General features: G+C 44.0%; 1 protein-coding gene across 21 annotated transcripts in view; it reads left to right on the top strand.

Annotated features, from left to right (window-relative positions):
* Positions 1-18,024, top strand: part of LOC136290773 (poly(rC)-binding protein 3-like) — a 498,211-nt gene that overhangs the window by 468,402 nt on the left and 11,785 nt on the right. For 12 of the 21 annotated variants that reach the window (XM_066185098.1, XM_066185139.1, XM_066185096.1 and 9 more), the window contains 5 exons: positions 258-314; positions 800-875; positions 2,647-2,699; positions 10,800-10,969; positions 16,739-17,654. In XM_066185098.1, coding sequence (XP_066041195.1) covers positions 258-314; positions 800-875; positions 2,647-2,699; positions 10,800-10,969; positions 16,739-17,087 — 705 coding nt within the window. In that variant the 3' untranslated portion in view covers positions 17,088-17,654. Of the gene's footprint in view, positions 1-257; positions 315-799; positions 876-2,646; positions 2,700-10,799; positions 10,970-12,221; positions 12,796-16,738; positions 17,655-18,024 lie in introns of those variants that run through there. The other 9 variants (XM_066185089.1, XM_066185114.1, XM_066185082.1 and 6 more) reach the window with 6 other exon arrangements.

Here is an 18,024-nt window from a genome sequence, read left to right as displayed (position 1 = left end):
CCTGAGGGCCGAGACCATCAGAGCTCAGGCAGGGCACTTGGCGTTCTCTGCTTGCAACATGGCAGCCTGACAGAGACTTTTCTGTACTGTACCAAGGGTTATCGAGCAGCACAAGACAATTAAACCTCACTCAGTGTGGAAGGCAGTGCAGGTGGCATTTGCTGGGGGTGGGCCATGGGAAGTTTTTCTGATGACAACAGGAATGCTGCTTGTCCCACCTGACTAACCCATGTCTTAACTGTGCTTGTTGTTTCCAGGCGTTCACGATTCAGGGGCAGTATGCCATCCCTCATCCAGACGTGAGTCCAGCACATGTAAATTACTCCCTTTTTGTTCCTCTCCCTCTTATTTGTTCTGGGCAGCATTTGCTTTCTACACTTAGCAATAAAGACACCTAAGGACACCTTTCCTGACCAACACACTGTATAGCCAAGTGTTAGCCCAGCTGCATCTCTTACCTTGTGTAGTAATTGCTAGAAAGTACAATGGCCCAGGAACAAATGACATTTTTCTTGGTCTTTTTTGCATGTGATATATTTGAGTTCTTTTAATATGTAATTCTACAGTAATTAGTTAATATTAACAATAGCCATTACATGTAATAACAGTAGAGATGTCATTTATAACAAGTTTGGTTTTTTTTTTTCTTTTCTCTACGGTAGATTAGAATGAATGATTAAACCTTTTATTTTTCAATATAATTTTAATTAATCCAGTTTTAGAACACGTAAGATGGTTTCTCTGCTCTGAAATAATTCCATTTGATTGGTTAGTTCTAATTTCCCATCCTGCCCTGCAGTTGACCAAGCTTCACCAGTTGGCTATGCAGCATCCCCCCTTTACTCCCCTTGGGCAGACCACCCCTGGTTTCCCTGGTACGTACCCATGACCCCCTGGGGATGTCCTTCTTCTTAACAGCTTTGTTTCCTGTGGTCATTACATCATTTTAATAATAAATGTGGTCAATGACCAGCAATCCTTCTGTTTTTACATATTAATCTCTTTTCTTCCCTCCCGTACCTCTGTTACAGTTCCTTTCATCATTACTAAAATGTGCTTTGTTTGTTACTTTTATTAATCACAACTGCTTCATTTGTGCCCTTGGCTAAAAGCCCTGAGTTTCTTCTGTTCAATCCTCACAAAGTTATTGTGGACCATACAGTATGTACCAGTTGGTTCTGAGGGAAGTGCTTGGGCGTGCTTCTTGTCCATGCTTTGGTGACATGGATCAGAGAGAAGCAAACATGGGAAAACAGTTTGTACTCATGGCACAGAAACACCAGTTAAAGAAACTGTGGCATGCTGAAAGTTGAATTCTTGTACAGCCAAATGTCTTGAGTGCATCTGTAATCATCACTGCTGGGACAAGTGTCTCACTTCCACTAGATAACGCAAATATAGCTACAAAATGCTATGGAGATTTAGTTAAGGACTTAAAATTTGCTCCATACTTAATAAAGCTGAGGCTGAATCCTTGATTGAAGAGTGAGAAGTCACTTAAGCCTGCAAATGAACATTTTTACTGTGCTTCACAACATACATGCTTGGCATCTAAAAACTTCACAGAAGTGCATCTGTACTGGTACATGCTTTGTATGGCAAATAACATTTTATCACATACATCACAAATTCTGTGAGCAACTTGACTGTTTGATGTTCACTGTGAACTAACCTTATGCAATTCATAATTGAATGTAAACAAAATGAGACACTTTTTTCTAGAATATTTATTTTTTGTATATCATAGTTAGAATTCTATTTTTGGCATATCTTTACAGATAAGACAATAAACACAGAAAAAAGGAGAAGAGAAAAATTCATTACATCAAAACATACTTTTGTTTCTTTGTGATGTATCTGATAAAATACCTACAATACTAAATGGCCTTTCCTAGCTTTATATTTTCCTTATTCTTGTCATTAACATCCTGCTCCTTAATCTTTTCCTGGTTATATTTGTGAGATGTACGTTTCTGTAATGTTACTGTGTGTTAGAGCAGTAATTCCATTTTTCCTGAGCATTTTCCTTTTGTCCACCCAATTTACAAACAAATGTATGCAGCTTAGAGTACTTTGTCCATTTCCCTTCCAAAATTACCCTTCCCAACATTTCTTCAGCAACTAATCCCACATATAGTTGCCAGATTTTCTTAGGTAAATTTCTTTGCCTTTTTTTCTTTTTTTTATTATTTTTCATAAATATGTATTTTGTTTAACTAATTATTCATTTGACATTCACTTTAATTTTCCATATTCTAGAATTCCTAGTAGACAGGTCCAATTTCAGCCATCCATTAATTTCTCAATTGATGTGTTTAGAACAAGCTTTGGAGACTATTTTTAGAGGAAACCCTTCATTTTCTAGAAGCTTTTTATGATGACCCTGTGGAATCTCATTTGACATTTGTTGCTTTGGTGGGTTAAAGGTTAATTAAAATAAGACTCATTTAAAATGACCCCAGCCCTCTGAGTTTTGCATCCTTTGCTTTTCTGTTTCACTAGCAGTTCTCAACTTTTCTTTGCTCCTTTCTTTTTTATTTTTTTTCCTCTCCTTTCTGTATGTTTCCTTCTTTAAAATTTCATTTGTTGTGTTTTGCCCTTCTTGCAAACAGCTGGCGTAACATTTTCCCTCTGTCCCCTGAATAGGACTGGATGCCACTACTCCAACCAGTTCCCATGAACTTACTATTCCCAATGATGTAAGTGGACCAATAGTCCGTATCTCTTTCTCTTCTCTCACTCCTCTGCCACCAGAGGGGACACCTCTAATCTTTGGCTGATCTGTAAACACCAGCCCCAGAATAAACTGTGCAGCACTCAGCCTGTGGGGAGGGGTGTGAGGGGTTGGTGAAGTGCTGGATGGCAGCAGCAGGAGTGACTGTCCTCTCTCGTGCCCCTCGGTGCCAGTGCCACGGGGCTTCACCGGCTTCACGGAAGCCTGGGTTCCCAAAACTCATCTCTCAGGTGGCACTGGCACGGGTGGTCTCAGCAGAGGGGCCAAAGGGGGTGGAAGAATGTGCAGCGGCATGTGCTCTGTGTTGGGCTGGAGTCCTCCATGCCCATCTCCACTGAACCCCACACTTATCCAAGATGGCATTTTTCCTGAGCCAAAATGCTGCTTTGGAAATGCAAAGGTGCAGTATAGGGGTTTATTTGAAAAAACAAGGGCTAGAAACACTCCTGCTCCAGCAGCTCTGGGTTGGCTGTGATTGACAAGCCCAGTGTCCATGAGCAACATGGTGCTGAATCTTAAAACAGTTCAAAATGCCCAATATGCTGGGCATCACATAAAAATGCTTTCCCCTTTAATTCAGTTTCATTGCACACAGGGTTAGAGTCTTTTTACAAATGAGTCACTTGGAAAATGCCAGTTTTCCCCTCCATTAAAAAAAAGCTTTGAAGCATGAGTGGGATCACAAATAGCAATTATATTACTTAAGAGATACTTAAAATATTGTACAATCCCTGTTAAATTCAGTGGCAATGACTTACCGTAAGAAAAAACTACAAAATCACAAAGAAGTGGAGGTGTGAGTGCTGTGATTTCTTAAGCTTTCTGTTACATAAAAAATTCCCAGCTGATTTAGCAGTTCCTGCTTTGCAACCAAGCTCATTTTATGTTGAGTATTTTTTAGGAGCACCTTCTTTATCCTTACAGCACAAATTTCTTAATTTCACTTTCAGGCAAATGTTGTTCTTGCCATCAGAGATGTAAATCCAGGGTCACTCTTATGACCTACCTTCTTTTGGGGTTCATAGCAGAGAAAAAGAGGGAGAAAGTTGGCCCTGGGTCCTGTAGTGCAATAGAAAAATTTTTAAATCATCAGTTTCTCATCCATGTAGTGTGAAATGCCCCAGCTCAGCACTGTCAATGAAAAGCAAACACAATCCGCACGATGCTTCTCACAGAAGGTTTTTCTGGCTATGCAGTGTGTGTCTTGCTGTTGTTGCTAAAGGAGCAAAGCCAAGCCCATGGGGTTAGGCTTTGGAAGAGCCTGCAGGAGCTCTACAGGCAGAGAGGGGGAGTTCTGATGTTTGGATGGTGTCAAGGTATGCATTAGAGGACCAAAAGGTTGGTGCTTCCCACCTGAACTCTGTGTGCCTGTCTGTGTGTGCATACCCAGGGTTCCGGAGCAGAGGGAAGAACAGGTTCTTGTCCTATCAGGGAGCAGAAGCTGCTTGGGAATTTTGCAGGTGCCTTTTCTGCAGTCTCCCAGTGTGGCCATGCATTCTGGTGTCCCGTGTCCCCATCACAGCTGCACTAGGGCTGCTCTCCAGGCAGCCCAGTGCCAAAAATATATTTCTTTGTGTCAGCAGTGGTGTGACCAGCAGGACCTGTGCTTGGCTCTGGTGAAGCCACACCTCAAATACTGACTGTGTTCAGTTTTGGGCCTCACAGTTCAGGAAAGACAGTGAGGTGCTGAAGTGAGTCCAGAGAAGGGCAATGAAGCTGGTGAAGGGTCTGGAGCACAAGCGTCATGAAGAGCTGCTGTTGCAGCTGGGGTTGTTTAGCCTGAAGAGAGGAGGCTCAGGAGGGACCTTACTGTTCTCTGTAAATATTTGAAAGGAGACTGTAGGCAGGTGGAAGTTGTTCTCCCAAATGAGACATAGGAAAAGAGGAAATGGTCTCAGGATGTTACACCAGAGGAGGTTTAGATTGGATATAAGGAGAAATGTCTTCACTGGAGAGGTGGTCAGACATTGAAACAGGCTACCCAAGGAGGTGGTGGAATTGCCATCTCTGGAAGAGTTCAAAAGGACAGGTGGAAGTGTTCAAATTGACATTGGAAGTGTTCAAATGGACTTTGTGGATGTGACCCTTGAGGACTTGGTTTAGGGGTGAAAGGATGGTGCTGGGTTAATCATTAGGCTCCATGATCTCAGAGGTCTTTTGCAACCTTAATGATTCGAAGAGAAATGAGGCAATGAGGGAGCAGGGTGGGAAGGCACCAGCACCATCAATCAGATGCTCTGTGTGTGTGGAGGGAGGTCAGGGTGGGAGAGGCAGCAGCAGCTGTGCAGCAAAGCCTGCGTGGGCAATTTGACTTTGTTTTCCCAGTGAGCATCTCCCAGTCCCAGTGTTGACGGACAGGTCGTCAGTGTGGCACAGTGATTGTTTATGTGACTGAAGGGGAAGGAAGCTGCAGGCAGCCCTGAAGCTGCCCAGGGTTTGTCCCCTGCCTGCTTCAGCTCCAGGGATCCCCTGTGCTGCACAAGTTCCACAGCTTTCTTATCATTTGTGCTAATCTGTAAAAAAGTCCGGCACATATGAGAACACCATGAGACTTGCAAATATCTACATGCTTTGCAGCTACCAGAGAAATCAGCTACATGTGCTACATACTTTTTCATACTTTTTAAGACCAAGACAATGATCAGCATGCGTCAGTAAAAACATGATAGAGCAAATCAGATATAAAGACAATGAGACTAGAGAGCCTGGTCTACAGCAAATAGATATTAATAGCCTTTTACAAATTACATAGCTTTGTATTAACATAAATTTTCCTCACTCCCTCTGGCATTTAGGCAGTGACAGAAATTGATTTTTCTGTTATTAATAATTTCTGTAACAACATGATGCTGCTTTCTTCATACTGTATGCTGACAATTGCAGTTAACCTGTTGCTCAATAACAAAGAGATACTGAAGAATAAAAAAATGTACGTTTTACAGAAAGCTATTTTCCACATGCTAAAAGCTGAGGCTTCCTCTTCAAATAATGAATTCAGAAGATTTGCCTTTCTAGGCTTTTTCATAACTTCTGTGTAACTCCAAAAAGAGAACAAAGAGGACAGTTCTCCCAGTTCATCTCAGAAGTCACCTTGGTCCTTACCTAGTATCTCATTTTGCTCATCAAAGCCTCTTACAGGGGCATTTGGTTGCCTTTCTTTCCTTGCTGGGATCTTGTCTGTCCTTCCACTGCTGCCCAAGTTACACAATATAAGTATGTTTCACCTAAATCCCAAAATAAAGTGGCATGAACAGGTCCTTAAAAGAACCTTAAAAGAAAGAAGATGGCACCCTTAGGTGTAGATATTAGATGTCTTAAGATTTCATAAGTGAATACCTCAAACATCCATTGAGAGTAAATGAACAAACCAATAATAATCTAAAAATCTGTCTCATTAAAATTAGGCATATTTTGCATATATGTGGAAGAGGCAGTCAGGGAGAGGCAACAGGAAACAACTTACCCCACAGAAAGCACCAAGAGCATTTTAAGGCAGCTGTTAAATCTCATCACTGCTCCATAGAAACAGAAGTGTTCATCCATCCAAGATGGATATGGCAGACTTGAAAAATTGCCTTTATTTCCCTATAGCACCTTAAATACTTCCCTGCCAATAAGTAGGACCCATATGTGCAAAATGTTCTCAGAGCAGGCCACATGCTTTCTCAGTTTTCTACATGGCTTACTGCAGAGTCTGTGCAATTATTATGGTCTAGATTTTGCATTGTTGTGGCAAGGAAATTTCTTAACATTATTATTGTTTTACTCCTAAGAGGTACAGAATATTTAAACATCTTTTTCCAGACCCTGATGCAAGTTTGTAAAGAACTATATTCTGCCTCATCAGATATTTCCCCCTATAGAGTACTCTGCCCCGGACCTTCTAGTTGAAAAACATAAAACAGACCAACTCCAACCTGAAGCTGAGTTTCAGCCTCTGTCTTTCTGAAAAGAGATTGAAGAGTCTCCTTTATGATGAGCATCTGCTTGCTCAACTAATGCAGAGACTTTGTCAAAGCAGATGGACTTCCTCTGTGTTGGCAGTGGGGAACCAGGGGGAACCATGAGTGCCTGTGGACAGGTGTGGCCAACCCCTCTGCTCCTGACAGCAGATACCAAGTTGCAAAGGCTAATTCTTGGCCCTTTTTACAAGCACTACATTATAAGAAAGGAAACTGATTCTTTTTTGCCAGTGTTTAAAAGCTCCATGCCTTTTCCTGTGGCAGTCAATGCTCTCCAGCATTGAACTCTTTTATTAGACTCTGTCAGTGCTTTAGCATTATAGGAAAATGTGTGTGTATGTATATATATATATATATACACGTAAAGAATTCATATTCAGCATTATGGGGAGGATTTAAAAAATGGAAGAGAGGTACCTGAACCAGAGATGCCATAGCATGTTGGGAACAACTATTGGCATCAGTAATTTGAAGGTGGGAGGAATTATAGGAGACCTTTGAATCCCACCCTTTAAGAGCCCAGACTCCTGATGACTCAGTGCTGTTTCCATTTGTGCCAGCAGAACTTTACTGAAGAACAGAGTAAAGCTAGAAAAAGGCAAAAAGCAGAACATATGTTTTTGGGTAAGTTTGTTTCTAGTTTTTTTGGCACAAGGAGAAATGAGGTATGTTGAGGTCAGGGAAGAGAGACACAGGTGATCTAGAGAAAGTGGAAAGGGAACTATTTTTACCTGGTGCTCACAGATCAAGAAGGAGGGTACACCAGTTGAAATTTTGGGGTGTACAAACAAATGGTGATACTTACACACAATACATCAACAAGCTCTGCAAGTCACTGCCATTGCCCTTGGACAGTGAAAGAAGAAACTGGTTCCAAAAGCAATTGTCAGACAGATGGACTACAGAGCATAAAGGCAGAGATAGCAGCTATTGCTCAGGTGGTCTGTAAGCCTTGATGCACATCTGATATGAGCTCTTCCAGCCAAGTCTCGAGAGAGTCAAAATACATATGCATATACCTGTACATACTATGTGTGTGTGTATGTACATATGTGTATATTATAGATATTTATAATAGAAATATTCAAAGAATCACAGAGTGGGTCAGGTTGCAGGGACAGCAGTGCATTGTCTGATCCAACCTCCCTGCTCCAGCAGGGTCACCTTAGAGCACATGGCACAGGATTGTGTCCAGATGGTTCATGAATATCTTCAGTGAGGGAGACTACACAACCTCTCTCATCAATCTGTTCCAGTGCTTGGTCACTCACACAGTGAAAAAGTTCTTCGTCACATCCAGATGAACTTCCTGTCCATCAATTCTTGCCCATTGATTGTCTCTTGTCCTATTGCACGGTACAACCAAAAAAAGCCTGGATCCACCCTCTTGGCACCTGCCTTCAGATACTGACATTCATGAGGTCACCTCTCAGTCATCTCTTCTCAAGGCTACACAGGCCAAGTTTCCTCAGCCATTTCTCATAAGAGAGGTGCTTCAGTCCTTTACTCATCTTTGTGGCCCTGCACTGGACCTGCTCCAGGAGCTCTATGTCTTTCTTTTCCTGAGTAGCCCAGAACTGGACACAGCACTCCAGATGTGGCCCCACCAGGGCTAAGTAGTGGCAGGATGACTTCACTTGATCTGGGGGCAGTGTTATTTATTCTTAATGCTCCCCAGGATCTCATTGTCCTTCTTGGCCCCAAGGGCACACTGCTGGTTCATGGACAGCTTGTTGTCCAGCAAGACCCCCGGGTCCTTCACCACAGAGCTGCTTTCCAACAGGTCAGCCCCCACATTTGTTGAATTTCAGAAGGGTCCTCTCTGCCCATCTCTCCACCCTGTCCAGGTCCCTCTGAAGGGCTGCACAGCCCTCTGTGGTACCAGCCACTCCTCCCAGGTTTGTGCTGTCAGGGAACTTGCTGAGAAGGCCTCTGCCCCTTCATCTGAGTCACTGATGAACAAGTTAAACAATACTGAGCCCAGTACTGAACCTTGGGACACACCACAAGTGACAGGCCTCCCTGGACCCTGTGCCACTGATGAGTATATTTATTAGTAAGTATAGCATTTGACTACAGTGTATAGTAGGCTTGGTAACATAGTCTGTGGTAGGTTTGGCTCCTCTCCCAAATGGGCAAGAGGTGTTTGGATGCAGTTTGACATGATTCCATCTCAGAGCAAAGCATCTCAGGCATGTGTCTCTATGTAAAACCAAATGCCCATAACCAAATGTCCCTTGAACTTCTTCAAGAACACATCAGCTCTTGAATACTCAGATACTGCTCAAAATTGGTGTAAGTAACATGTAATGAGAAAGGCACCCCGGAGAGAGCGCAAGCCCTCACCACTACTATTCTTCCTGCCTGGCAGATGGAATTGTGTGACAAGCCACAGGCCGTGTCTTAGAAGGTGTCCAAGCATCCTGTTGTCACAGCAATGAAGGGTGACTTTGGAGAGCTTCAGGCCAAAGGTTACCAAACCTCTCATCCAGACACCATCATCACCAGTGTCCTTGACCAGGGTGGATTGAATCCTCACTACCTAACTCAAACTCAGCTAGGAGATGGCACGTACTTTGCACTGACCCACCTGGGTGACAAGCTGGGCATCACTGGAGGACCCCCAGCACATACAAGTGGCAGCTTGCTGAGTGACCCAGCAGGTTCCTTCTCTGCCTGTGCTCTGGTGCTCTCCTGGCCTGCGCCAGCTTTGCTCCCTGCAGACCATAGAGGCCAGTGAGACTGAGGCATCAGAAGCAGAGGCTTAAGGGATCCCTGTGCTGCCCACAGGTAGCCAGTGCAGGCACACTGGTGCACACACAGACAGGCCAGAGGCTTCCTGGTGAAGCACACACCAGTCCTCTGCACTGGCATGTATAGTCAGTCACACACTAGAGAGATCCCTGGGATAACGACCGGGAGCTCAGCAAGGCCCTCCTGTTGTAACAGGATGGGAAATCCTGTGTGCATTTCCTGCCACCCCATTTTTCCCCCCTCGTGGTTGCTCCTCATGTACTTGTCACAACTTGGTCTTTGTTTCAGCTGCCTGGGTATCCACTTTGACTTTCTGTTTGTCCCCAAGTCTGAAGCAAGGATTGCGTTCGGAGGTTTTTCTTCTTTTGATAAAATGTCTGAACAATGTGAATCTGTTTCTGGCCAGTTACTCCAAGTACTACAGTACCACAAAGGGTAACACGGCAGGACCTGAAGCAGTAGGAAGAGTGGGAGGGGAAGGGCAGTCTCTGCATCTTGGCATATCCTTCTGCAAAACTGGCAACATTATCCCAGCATGCACAGACTTGTAGAGATAAGTTTCTATTTTCTACACATTCTGCCCATGGCTGAGCTTCTCAGCACCCATCCTTCCTTAACACAGAACAAAACCCCCCTCCTCACCCTTACAGAAACCAAAATATCTCAGCCTCAGCTGCTGGCTCCATGCCCACTTGCACCTGGGGGATCTCCATGCTGGAGGAGCAACACCCGGGGATACACGACACATGCAGAGTTCAGGCTCATTTCTATTCACAAAATTAGAGTTTGGGTAAGCTTCTGTAAAGGAAGGCAGACAAATTTCAGTCTCTTCCTCTGCCTGCTTCTGCCTGCAGTCAGAGAGCTGTAAATCCCACTGACTTTAATGCACAGTACCTCGCCAAGCAAGAACCACGTGTACCCAGGGAGGTGTAGGGCTGTCAGCTCTCTGGAAGGGTGCAGAGCCACACGCAGCAGCTGTGGATGGTCAGCCTGACTTCCAGCTGCTCTTGGCTTGCTGCTGCCACTGGCAAGTCTGTGCCAGGGCTGTAGTTTGGTTTTCTCATCATCAGAGCACGCGGACATTTTCTGCCATGGGAGACAATGAAGTAGTCTTGAATTACCTGAAATAAGACACTGACTTAACCAAGTAGCAGCAAAACTGGATCTAGAGGCATATGACCATAGATCCAATAGACTGCACTAATGATTCCTCCCAAACAGCAGAGCAAAAATCTTTTTGTATTGCTAGTGAGCTGCTCATAACCATGTTTTTAGCAATACTACAGATTGCAGTTAAGTGGTTTTTGCTTGTGTCCGTGGCACTAATCTCAGTCTTTGTCCCACTCCAGTTAATAGGCTGCATTATTGGCAGACAAGGCAGTAAGATAAATGAAATCAGGCAGATGTCAGGAGCGCAGATCAAGATTGCTAATGCCACAGAAGGCTCCGCAGAACGACAAGTTACAATCACAGGATCCCCTGCAAACATCAGCTTAGCACAGTACCTCATTAATGCAAGGTAAGTTGGCTTTGTAAGTGATCATGCTTCTGCCAGATTGCTCTGTCTGCTCTCCAGCAAATGTCTGTCCTGGGTAGATCCAGAAAGTTGCTTTGCAGTGTTCATTTTGCATAGTATTACTCAATTCCTAATGGTTTGTAAAGCCTGTATCATTAGAACCTGTGTTTGCTGTTGGTTTATATGGAAAGGAGCTTAATCTGGTGCAATTCTGGGTACACGTTAAATGACAAAAGCTGCCAAATCTGAATACTCATATTAGCATCCACCTAAAATATTGGTGGATAGATTAAATGAAATGACAATCATAAATTGTTTAGAGGAAAATACTTTTCACAGACCCATTTTACTGTCCTGAATGGCAAATATAGTGAAACAGATTGCAAAATAGATTTAATTTACCAAGTGGAAATTGCCACTCAGAGTTGATAAACTGACATTAGGTTGTTGAAGAGGCACAGGATTTACTTCTTCAGAGACAGCACCACAAATCTGTAAGAAGCATTCCCTAATGAGACAGGGTGAGACAATCTGCTTCTCCACTTCCTGGTCCCAGAATTAATGAAAGCTCTGGCTGTTTAGCTAAGCCATGGTGATGGCTTAGGTCTCTTAACAGTTTTTATATGATTATTTAGAAAAATATTAAAATTGATCCCACTTTTATTTGCAATTATGTAGAGAAGAAAGTGCAATGGATATAGTGCTGTCTCATAAATCTACTTGTAAATGCTGGACTGAGGCAATATATGGTGGGGGAGTGGCTGTGTAATTTATGGCGCTTTTTTTCTTTCCTTTTCTTTTTTCCCTCCACAAAAATACTGTGATATGACTCGAGCTTTGTGTTTAACTATGTTTGCTGTTAAGGTAGTACAAAGTATGTGATTTATGTGGGAGCTGCAGTCACAGCAGGTCTGTGGCTTCCTGTGGCCAAACCTCCTCTCCATCCCAGTTTTGTAGAGCACCACTGCAATGGCTGGAGTGGAGGAACAGGATGTTTGTGCAGCTCTGTGTTATAGCAGACAAAAATACTCCTTTTTATAATTTAGTCTGAAAGCAGCTTCCTAGAGAAAGATATATATAGGGGTGGCACTGTGCAGACTAAGATAAACCCTTTCCAGAATCTTAAAACAATCTACAGCTCTTTTGATTTATATTCTTTGTAGCAAATATAAGGCACTTCCATAAGCCCTGTAATCAAATAAAAATGTGTTCCCTCCTTTAACCCTTAAGGATATGTTCTTCTCTTGGTGTTCAGGGATTCCCCACACATCGAGACGAGACTAGATCCCTTCATTTTTAGTTGCACAAACACCATATGGCATGCATCTGGATCTCGGAAGATAACAATTTAGGATCTTGAAGACAGCTAAAGCATGCAAATAAAATAATGCACTTATTAATGGAGTTGCAGTGAGCTGCTCACCAGAGACAGAAACTCTGGTGAACAAAACTGTTTGACTCACTTTAGAAAAGTCTATGAACTCTCACAGTTCTGTTGGTTACTGTTTAATGATTCTTGTGGTGGAATGGGATCTTTATGAGGTCTTTTAACATACTTTCGCAAAGAAGAAAACTCCTCAGCAGTCACATACCACGGATCTCTATCTATACCCTGTGAAACCAGAAACAAAGAATTTTGCTGCGGTTAAATTTCTAGATAGAAGTCATTTGTTAACATCATCTACAATAAACCATCATATATTATTATGTACCATGTGTTGGAACTGTATTTAGATGAAGTGACTTCATTTGTAAATGAAGACTCTTAAAGTAATGTGTAATAAATTAAGCTGTAAGGTAACATAGGCAATTAAGGTGGCTTTTTCATTTTAAAAAGAGACACTGTTCCAGACCTCTCCTTTCACATGAGACATTGCTGTCCAGCCAGGTGCCACCACAGCAGCAGTGTGAATTCAGTCACACTGGAGGAAGACTGAGAAGCTGTGAGGCAGGTGGGAGGTTTGCTCTAGTGAGGTTTAGGTGCTGGGGCAGGACAGAGGTGCAGAGCCAGGCTGCTGCTGCTGCTGCCGCCTCTATGGGCTGGGAGCCACCTCCCAAACTTGCCACAAGTGATGCTGTTTCTTTTAAAGACAGTGGCATAAAACAGCTCTGGGGAAGAGACAAGTGCAGTACCCAGACTGCCCAAAGTGTGGTCTGGTATGTGAAAATAATAACTACAAGAAATAACAGCCGTACAAGCATTCAGAATAAGGTAGATCTTTTTCTCCCCTACAAGATCTACTCTTCATGGGAATTGGTTCCCAGGGCCAGTATTTCTGCATAAACCAATGTCTTTCAGCAACATAAGATGTAAAAAACCAAAATTATCTATCCACAGTATTCCTGAAACATATTGCATGTATCTTTAAGCTATTCTCCAACCAAAGCTATCTATAGAATAATTTATCAGCTTGTTTTAAGACTTCTATTGCAATCTGGTGTTGGATATGTACATAGTATATTCTAAATTATAGATATATAAATATATTGATATGATATCAAGACAGAGATTTAAATCTTTCTAAAGTATTGGTCTGATTCTGTATTGCTTACCCGAGCGCTGGCCTCTGTACGAATAGAGCGTGTCTTAGCTTGTTTGCAGTAGAAATGTCTTTTTTCCTGTAAAGCCTTCTGTCTCTTTAACTGGTCTCCACTGTAGTAACTAGATTTTCATTACCCAATTCCATCTTCCTGCTTTTATTAAGATTGAACTGCAGCTTAGTTTTCCTGTGTGATATCTGACTTCGGATTATAAATGAACTTAGCCAGCAGCACTTCCTCCTGGTTGAAGGGCAGTTTCCTGAAGGTATTTTTTACGAGAGGTTCATTCACAGACCCAACAGGACTGCCAAAGCCACACCTGCTCTCTTCTCCTCACTAGTTTCAGGTAATGCAGGATGTGGCCTTCAGTGTGTGTATTCAGAAGGTGCAGGCCTGCAAAGGGACAGTGTAAAATTGTCCCTGTGAAATTTTGTATGAAGGCTGCCTCACCCCCTTTCACATGCAACGTTCTTGCATCCACAGTTGGTTTGAGAAACTGCCACTGCCATGGGACAGCTGATAGCTAACCTGATGAACTCCCAGCTTTTGTGTTGCCACCAGTAATAAATGGGAAACAGGGCAAATTACTGCTACAGTCATACCTGTAAGAGTAAACCAGAGACAGGGAGTTGGAATAGCTGCTACCAACACCAGCATTTTGGCCTGTGGGATCTGTTCTCCCTGCTGGTGCAGGAAAAACTTACGCTCAAACACCTACCCCGCCATATCAGTAAGGATTATTTTGTTTTCGTTAAATGCACAGTAGACAAATTTGGAGTCACTGAAACACTGAGTCCTGCACTACAATTCTATGGGCCTCCCTCCCAGAATAATATTGAGTAATACTAAAAAATCCAACTGTATAAACTGAGTTTTTCAAAACATACTAAGGTATCACATGTAGTTCCTACACCCCCAAGTCGAGGATGTAGAGTGGAGCTGGAGTCTCTGATTCAGTGGTCTTGACATAAACCCCTCTGTGTGAGGACATGGCGTGCAGCATGGCCAACAGCACAAGGGTGCACTTCTCTCTGCTTAGAAAAGCTGAGTTGCTCATCCATGGGGACAGATAAAGACTTCAGGGTAGGAAAATCAAAACTTCACCTCCCTCAAAGGAGTCTGAATTTCATGCACTCATCCTCCTTCCCTGCCAGCTCCTCACAGAAGATGCACTCCTTCCAGCTTCCCAGCAAAGCTGCTGAGGTGCTTATGCTCCAAGAGCCCTCTTTTCTTTGTGGAGAAGAGAGGAGCTTGGTGCTCAAGCATTTCCCTGTCTCCTCCACACTCCTCTCCCCAGCTCAGACTCGCTTCAGGTGTCCCTCAGACTCGCCATCAGCAGCAGTGCTTTGGGAAGCTCTAGCCCAGTGTCCGCATTCCCTACGTAGCGCTGGTTGATCCTTGCATCGTTGCACGAGGCAGGCAGTGTGCTGGTCATTGCCGTTCCCTGGCAATGAGCGGCCAGGGGGCTGTTACTCTCAAGACTGTGTCTAGGCTGAGGAAAAGAGAGGCTCTTCCAAGCCCTGTGTGGGGTGACCATGTTTCCTTCCCAGCCTGGTTACAGCTGCTCTCCAAGCCTGCTCACCCAGTCCCCCACAGGGACCAGCACAAACCCTGTGCTGGGAAACCTTCCTGGGCCTGATGGACTGTGGTAAGAAAGCACCAGGACCTCTGCATGGCCAGCCAGCAGCTTGCTGGCACTTCACTCTGGAAGCAAGGAGCTGCTACAGCTCCCCAGCTCTCCTCAGGAGAAAGCACAGGAGCCTGACAAGTTAGTAATTGCCAAAAAGACAACCCCAAACTTCCTAGGAATACACATGTAACTGTAGCTAGCAAAGGTTTTCTAACCCATAGTCCTATTTCTATGCTAGGCTGCCATAGTTCCCAGCTGGTCACCTGCAAAAAGCATCCTGAAATTAGTATTGGTGTTTTTTGCCAACCCAAAAGCCAGTGCACAAGCTGCAACAAGCAAATGGGCAAAGTGAGGATTTATCTAGGCAAACATTTTGGCATATGAAAAAAATCGTGTGTCCTTGAAATTACTGTATTTTAATGTCTGAAAATGTACAGAAAAGCAGGAGTATATGGGCCAAACTCATCTTGCCTGCTGATGGGTGGAGTCAGATTAAAGTGAAGGTGGTTTGATTCCGAAACCCTCCCAAGAGCCTATCACTGCCCCGGGCTGGGAGGTCGGGTCAGTCTCGAAGTTCCTGGTGCTGGTGGGGTCTGTCTGAGGATGTGTCTGTTGTATCCATGTAGTACCTTGTCTGTCAGCTGGAAAGCTTTGTCATGTCCACTGTAACCACCACACAAGCTCAGAAAGGATACTACTGCTGTGTGAGCCGGGGTGTTCTTCGGTGTTCCTTTTTACTAATTTACTTATAACTAGATTGCCTAAATATTTTGTTGTGATGTTAAAAAAAAAAAAAAAAAAAAGTCTGGGGAAAGTACAAACCAAAGTGAACACACCGGCTAATCTGGTTTGTTTTATATGAAAAATGCACATTGACCTCACAGTGAATGAAATTAAGAACTAACTCAAAAACAAACAAACAAACAAACACCAAAACGACCAAAATTTTATGCCTTAAATGGAAGCAGCAAGTTGTTGCTCAGTCTCCTCTCATTCTAGCAAAATGACAAAGGGTACTATTTATGTCACAAAACTGACAAATTGAAAAAATTACCAAAACCCCCCGCGTCCCCCTTTCAAAAAAACCCTGATTTTGAAAAGCAAAAATTTACCATATCAGTGCTGGGGAGTAAACGTCATAGTTATTTTAAGTTTTCTTTTAAGTTTCGTTTTTTCCATCTTTTTGCCATTACCTGCATTCCTTAGATTTCTTTTTTTCATATATAAAATGAACTAGCAACACCCCCATACCCTTTTCCTTTTTCTTTTTTTTTTTTTTTCTGTTCTGAAAGAACTTTAGAGTCTCAGTAATGTTTTCCCCATCAAATCATGGAAAACCCTTTTGTTATTTCTCTTCTTTAACACATAACATGTTCCTCCTTTGACCCTCATTTTCCCTTTTTTTCTCTCTTTCCCCCTTCTCCCTCCCACTCGTCTGTTCCCCCTTGTCCACCGATCTAATCCTGGATCCTGCCCTTTCGTGGTTGCTGTCCTTCCCTCCCTCCCTCCCTCCTCCTCCTCCTCCTCCTCCTTCTCCCGGCCCCACCGCCCTGGCTGAACCCTCCCAACCTGTTTGTTCCTCTTCCTCTCTTCGTTTGCAGCTTAGAGATGGCTAAAGTCAGCACCCAGACCGCTTCCGTCACGACCCCTGTTGACCTCAACATGAACCTCTCTCAGTCTGCCACCCCTACCTCCACCCCCACCTCCATGGCCGTGCTGGCGGCCGCCTCCGCCGCTACCGTCAGTACCCCCCCTCCCCTACCAACTCTGCCAACCACCCACTATGCCGTTCCTGTCTCCAGTCTGCTTGGCATGAAAACTGTCCCACTCCTGGCACTAAATGCCGCGGCCGCCGCGGGGGCCACGGGGAGTTTGTCCGCTTACACTGCCAAAATTCCTTCGACGAGCGGGGTTAAGAAATCTGACCGCCAGAAGTTTGCTCCATATTGAAGGGATGAGACACAATGCAAGCTTTGCCAGCTCTGCCAAGAGTCTGTGGTAGATCCTAGTTATCGAGGAAACAATACGGCATCTTTTCTTTTCTGTTCAATTGCTAGTGTTAACTGTTGCCGCCTCCAGTCGTCTTCCGCTCTCCATAACACCTAACACAGGCACCACCTCCCAACTAGTTCCAACAGCCCGGGCTCTTTCTCCCCGGACACGTCCCTCCCACGGGGCTGCGGCCAGGGCTGGCACTCGGCGGTCACGGCAAGGCAGGGCTGCCCCCAGCCCGGCGAGGGAGATACACTGAAGAGAAGGGAAAAACGTATATGAGGCAAAACGGTGACAGCCGGGTTCTGCTCCAGCAATGCTGCCCGGCATGAAAATACACTTAGATGCATTTGCAGGGACCCTCCAACTGCAGAACAATTCCTTATGGCAAACTGGCATCTTCGATGTATTTTTGCTATTGCTAGAATGTGCAAATCCGGCACTTCTGATGATCACTAGTGCCCCTGCAATGCCCTGTGAAGTGCTGCTGGCCCCCTCAGTCATTCCGCTGCTCCCAAAAGGCCTGGAGACCCCCATCCCCCATCCCAAAATCTGCCTATGAGCAGGAGATGGGGGTTAGGAGGCACCAACTTCAGGTGCTTCTGCATACAACAAAGGAAGCTTTCTGCTCTGAGAAAAACTGCTAAATTAAAGCGACTGTAAAACAGTAAGGAAAAAATATCAGGCACCTGTGCCTTTCCACAGGATTCTTTTAAAGGCTGCAACCATTTTTCTCTGCTTTGGAAAAAAGGTAATTTTAAGAACTCTGCCTTAGGGAGGGAGGGAGAGAGAGAGAGAGCAGACTCCTTCTTTTGCACTCAGACGTTTTACATATACCAGTACTTACTTCTGGAAGCACTTCAGAGCAAGTACAAACCAGATGCTGTCACTATCT

This window comes from Chamaea fasciata, unplaced genomic scaffold, assembly GCF_029207755.1.
Source record: "Chamaea fasciata isolate MVZ Bird 193981 ecotype frontalis unplaced genomic scaffold, bChaFas1.0.hap1 SCAF_1, whole genome shotgun sequence".
NCBI lineage: Eukaryota > Metazoa > Chordata > Aves > Passeriformes > Sylviidae > Chamaea > Chamaea fasciata.
This window is presented reverse-complemented; position numbering and strand designations above follow the sequence as displayed.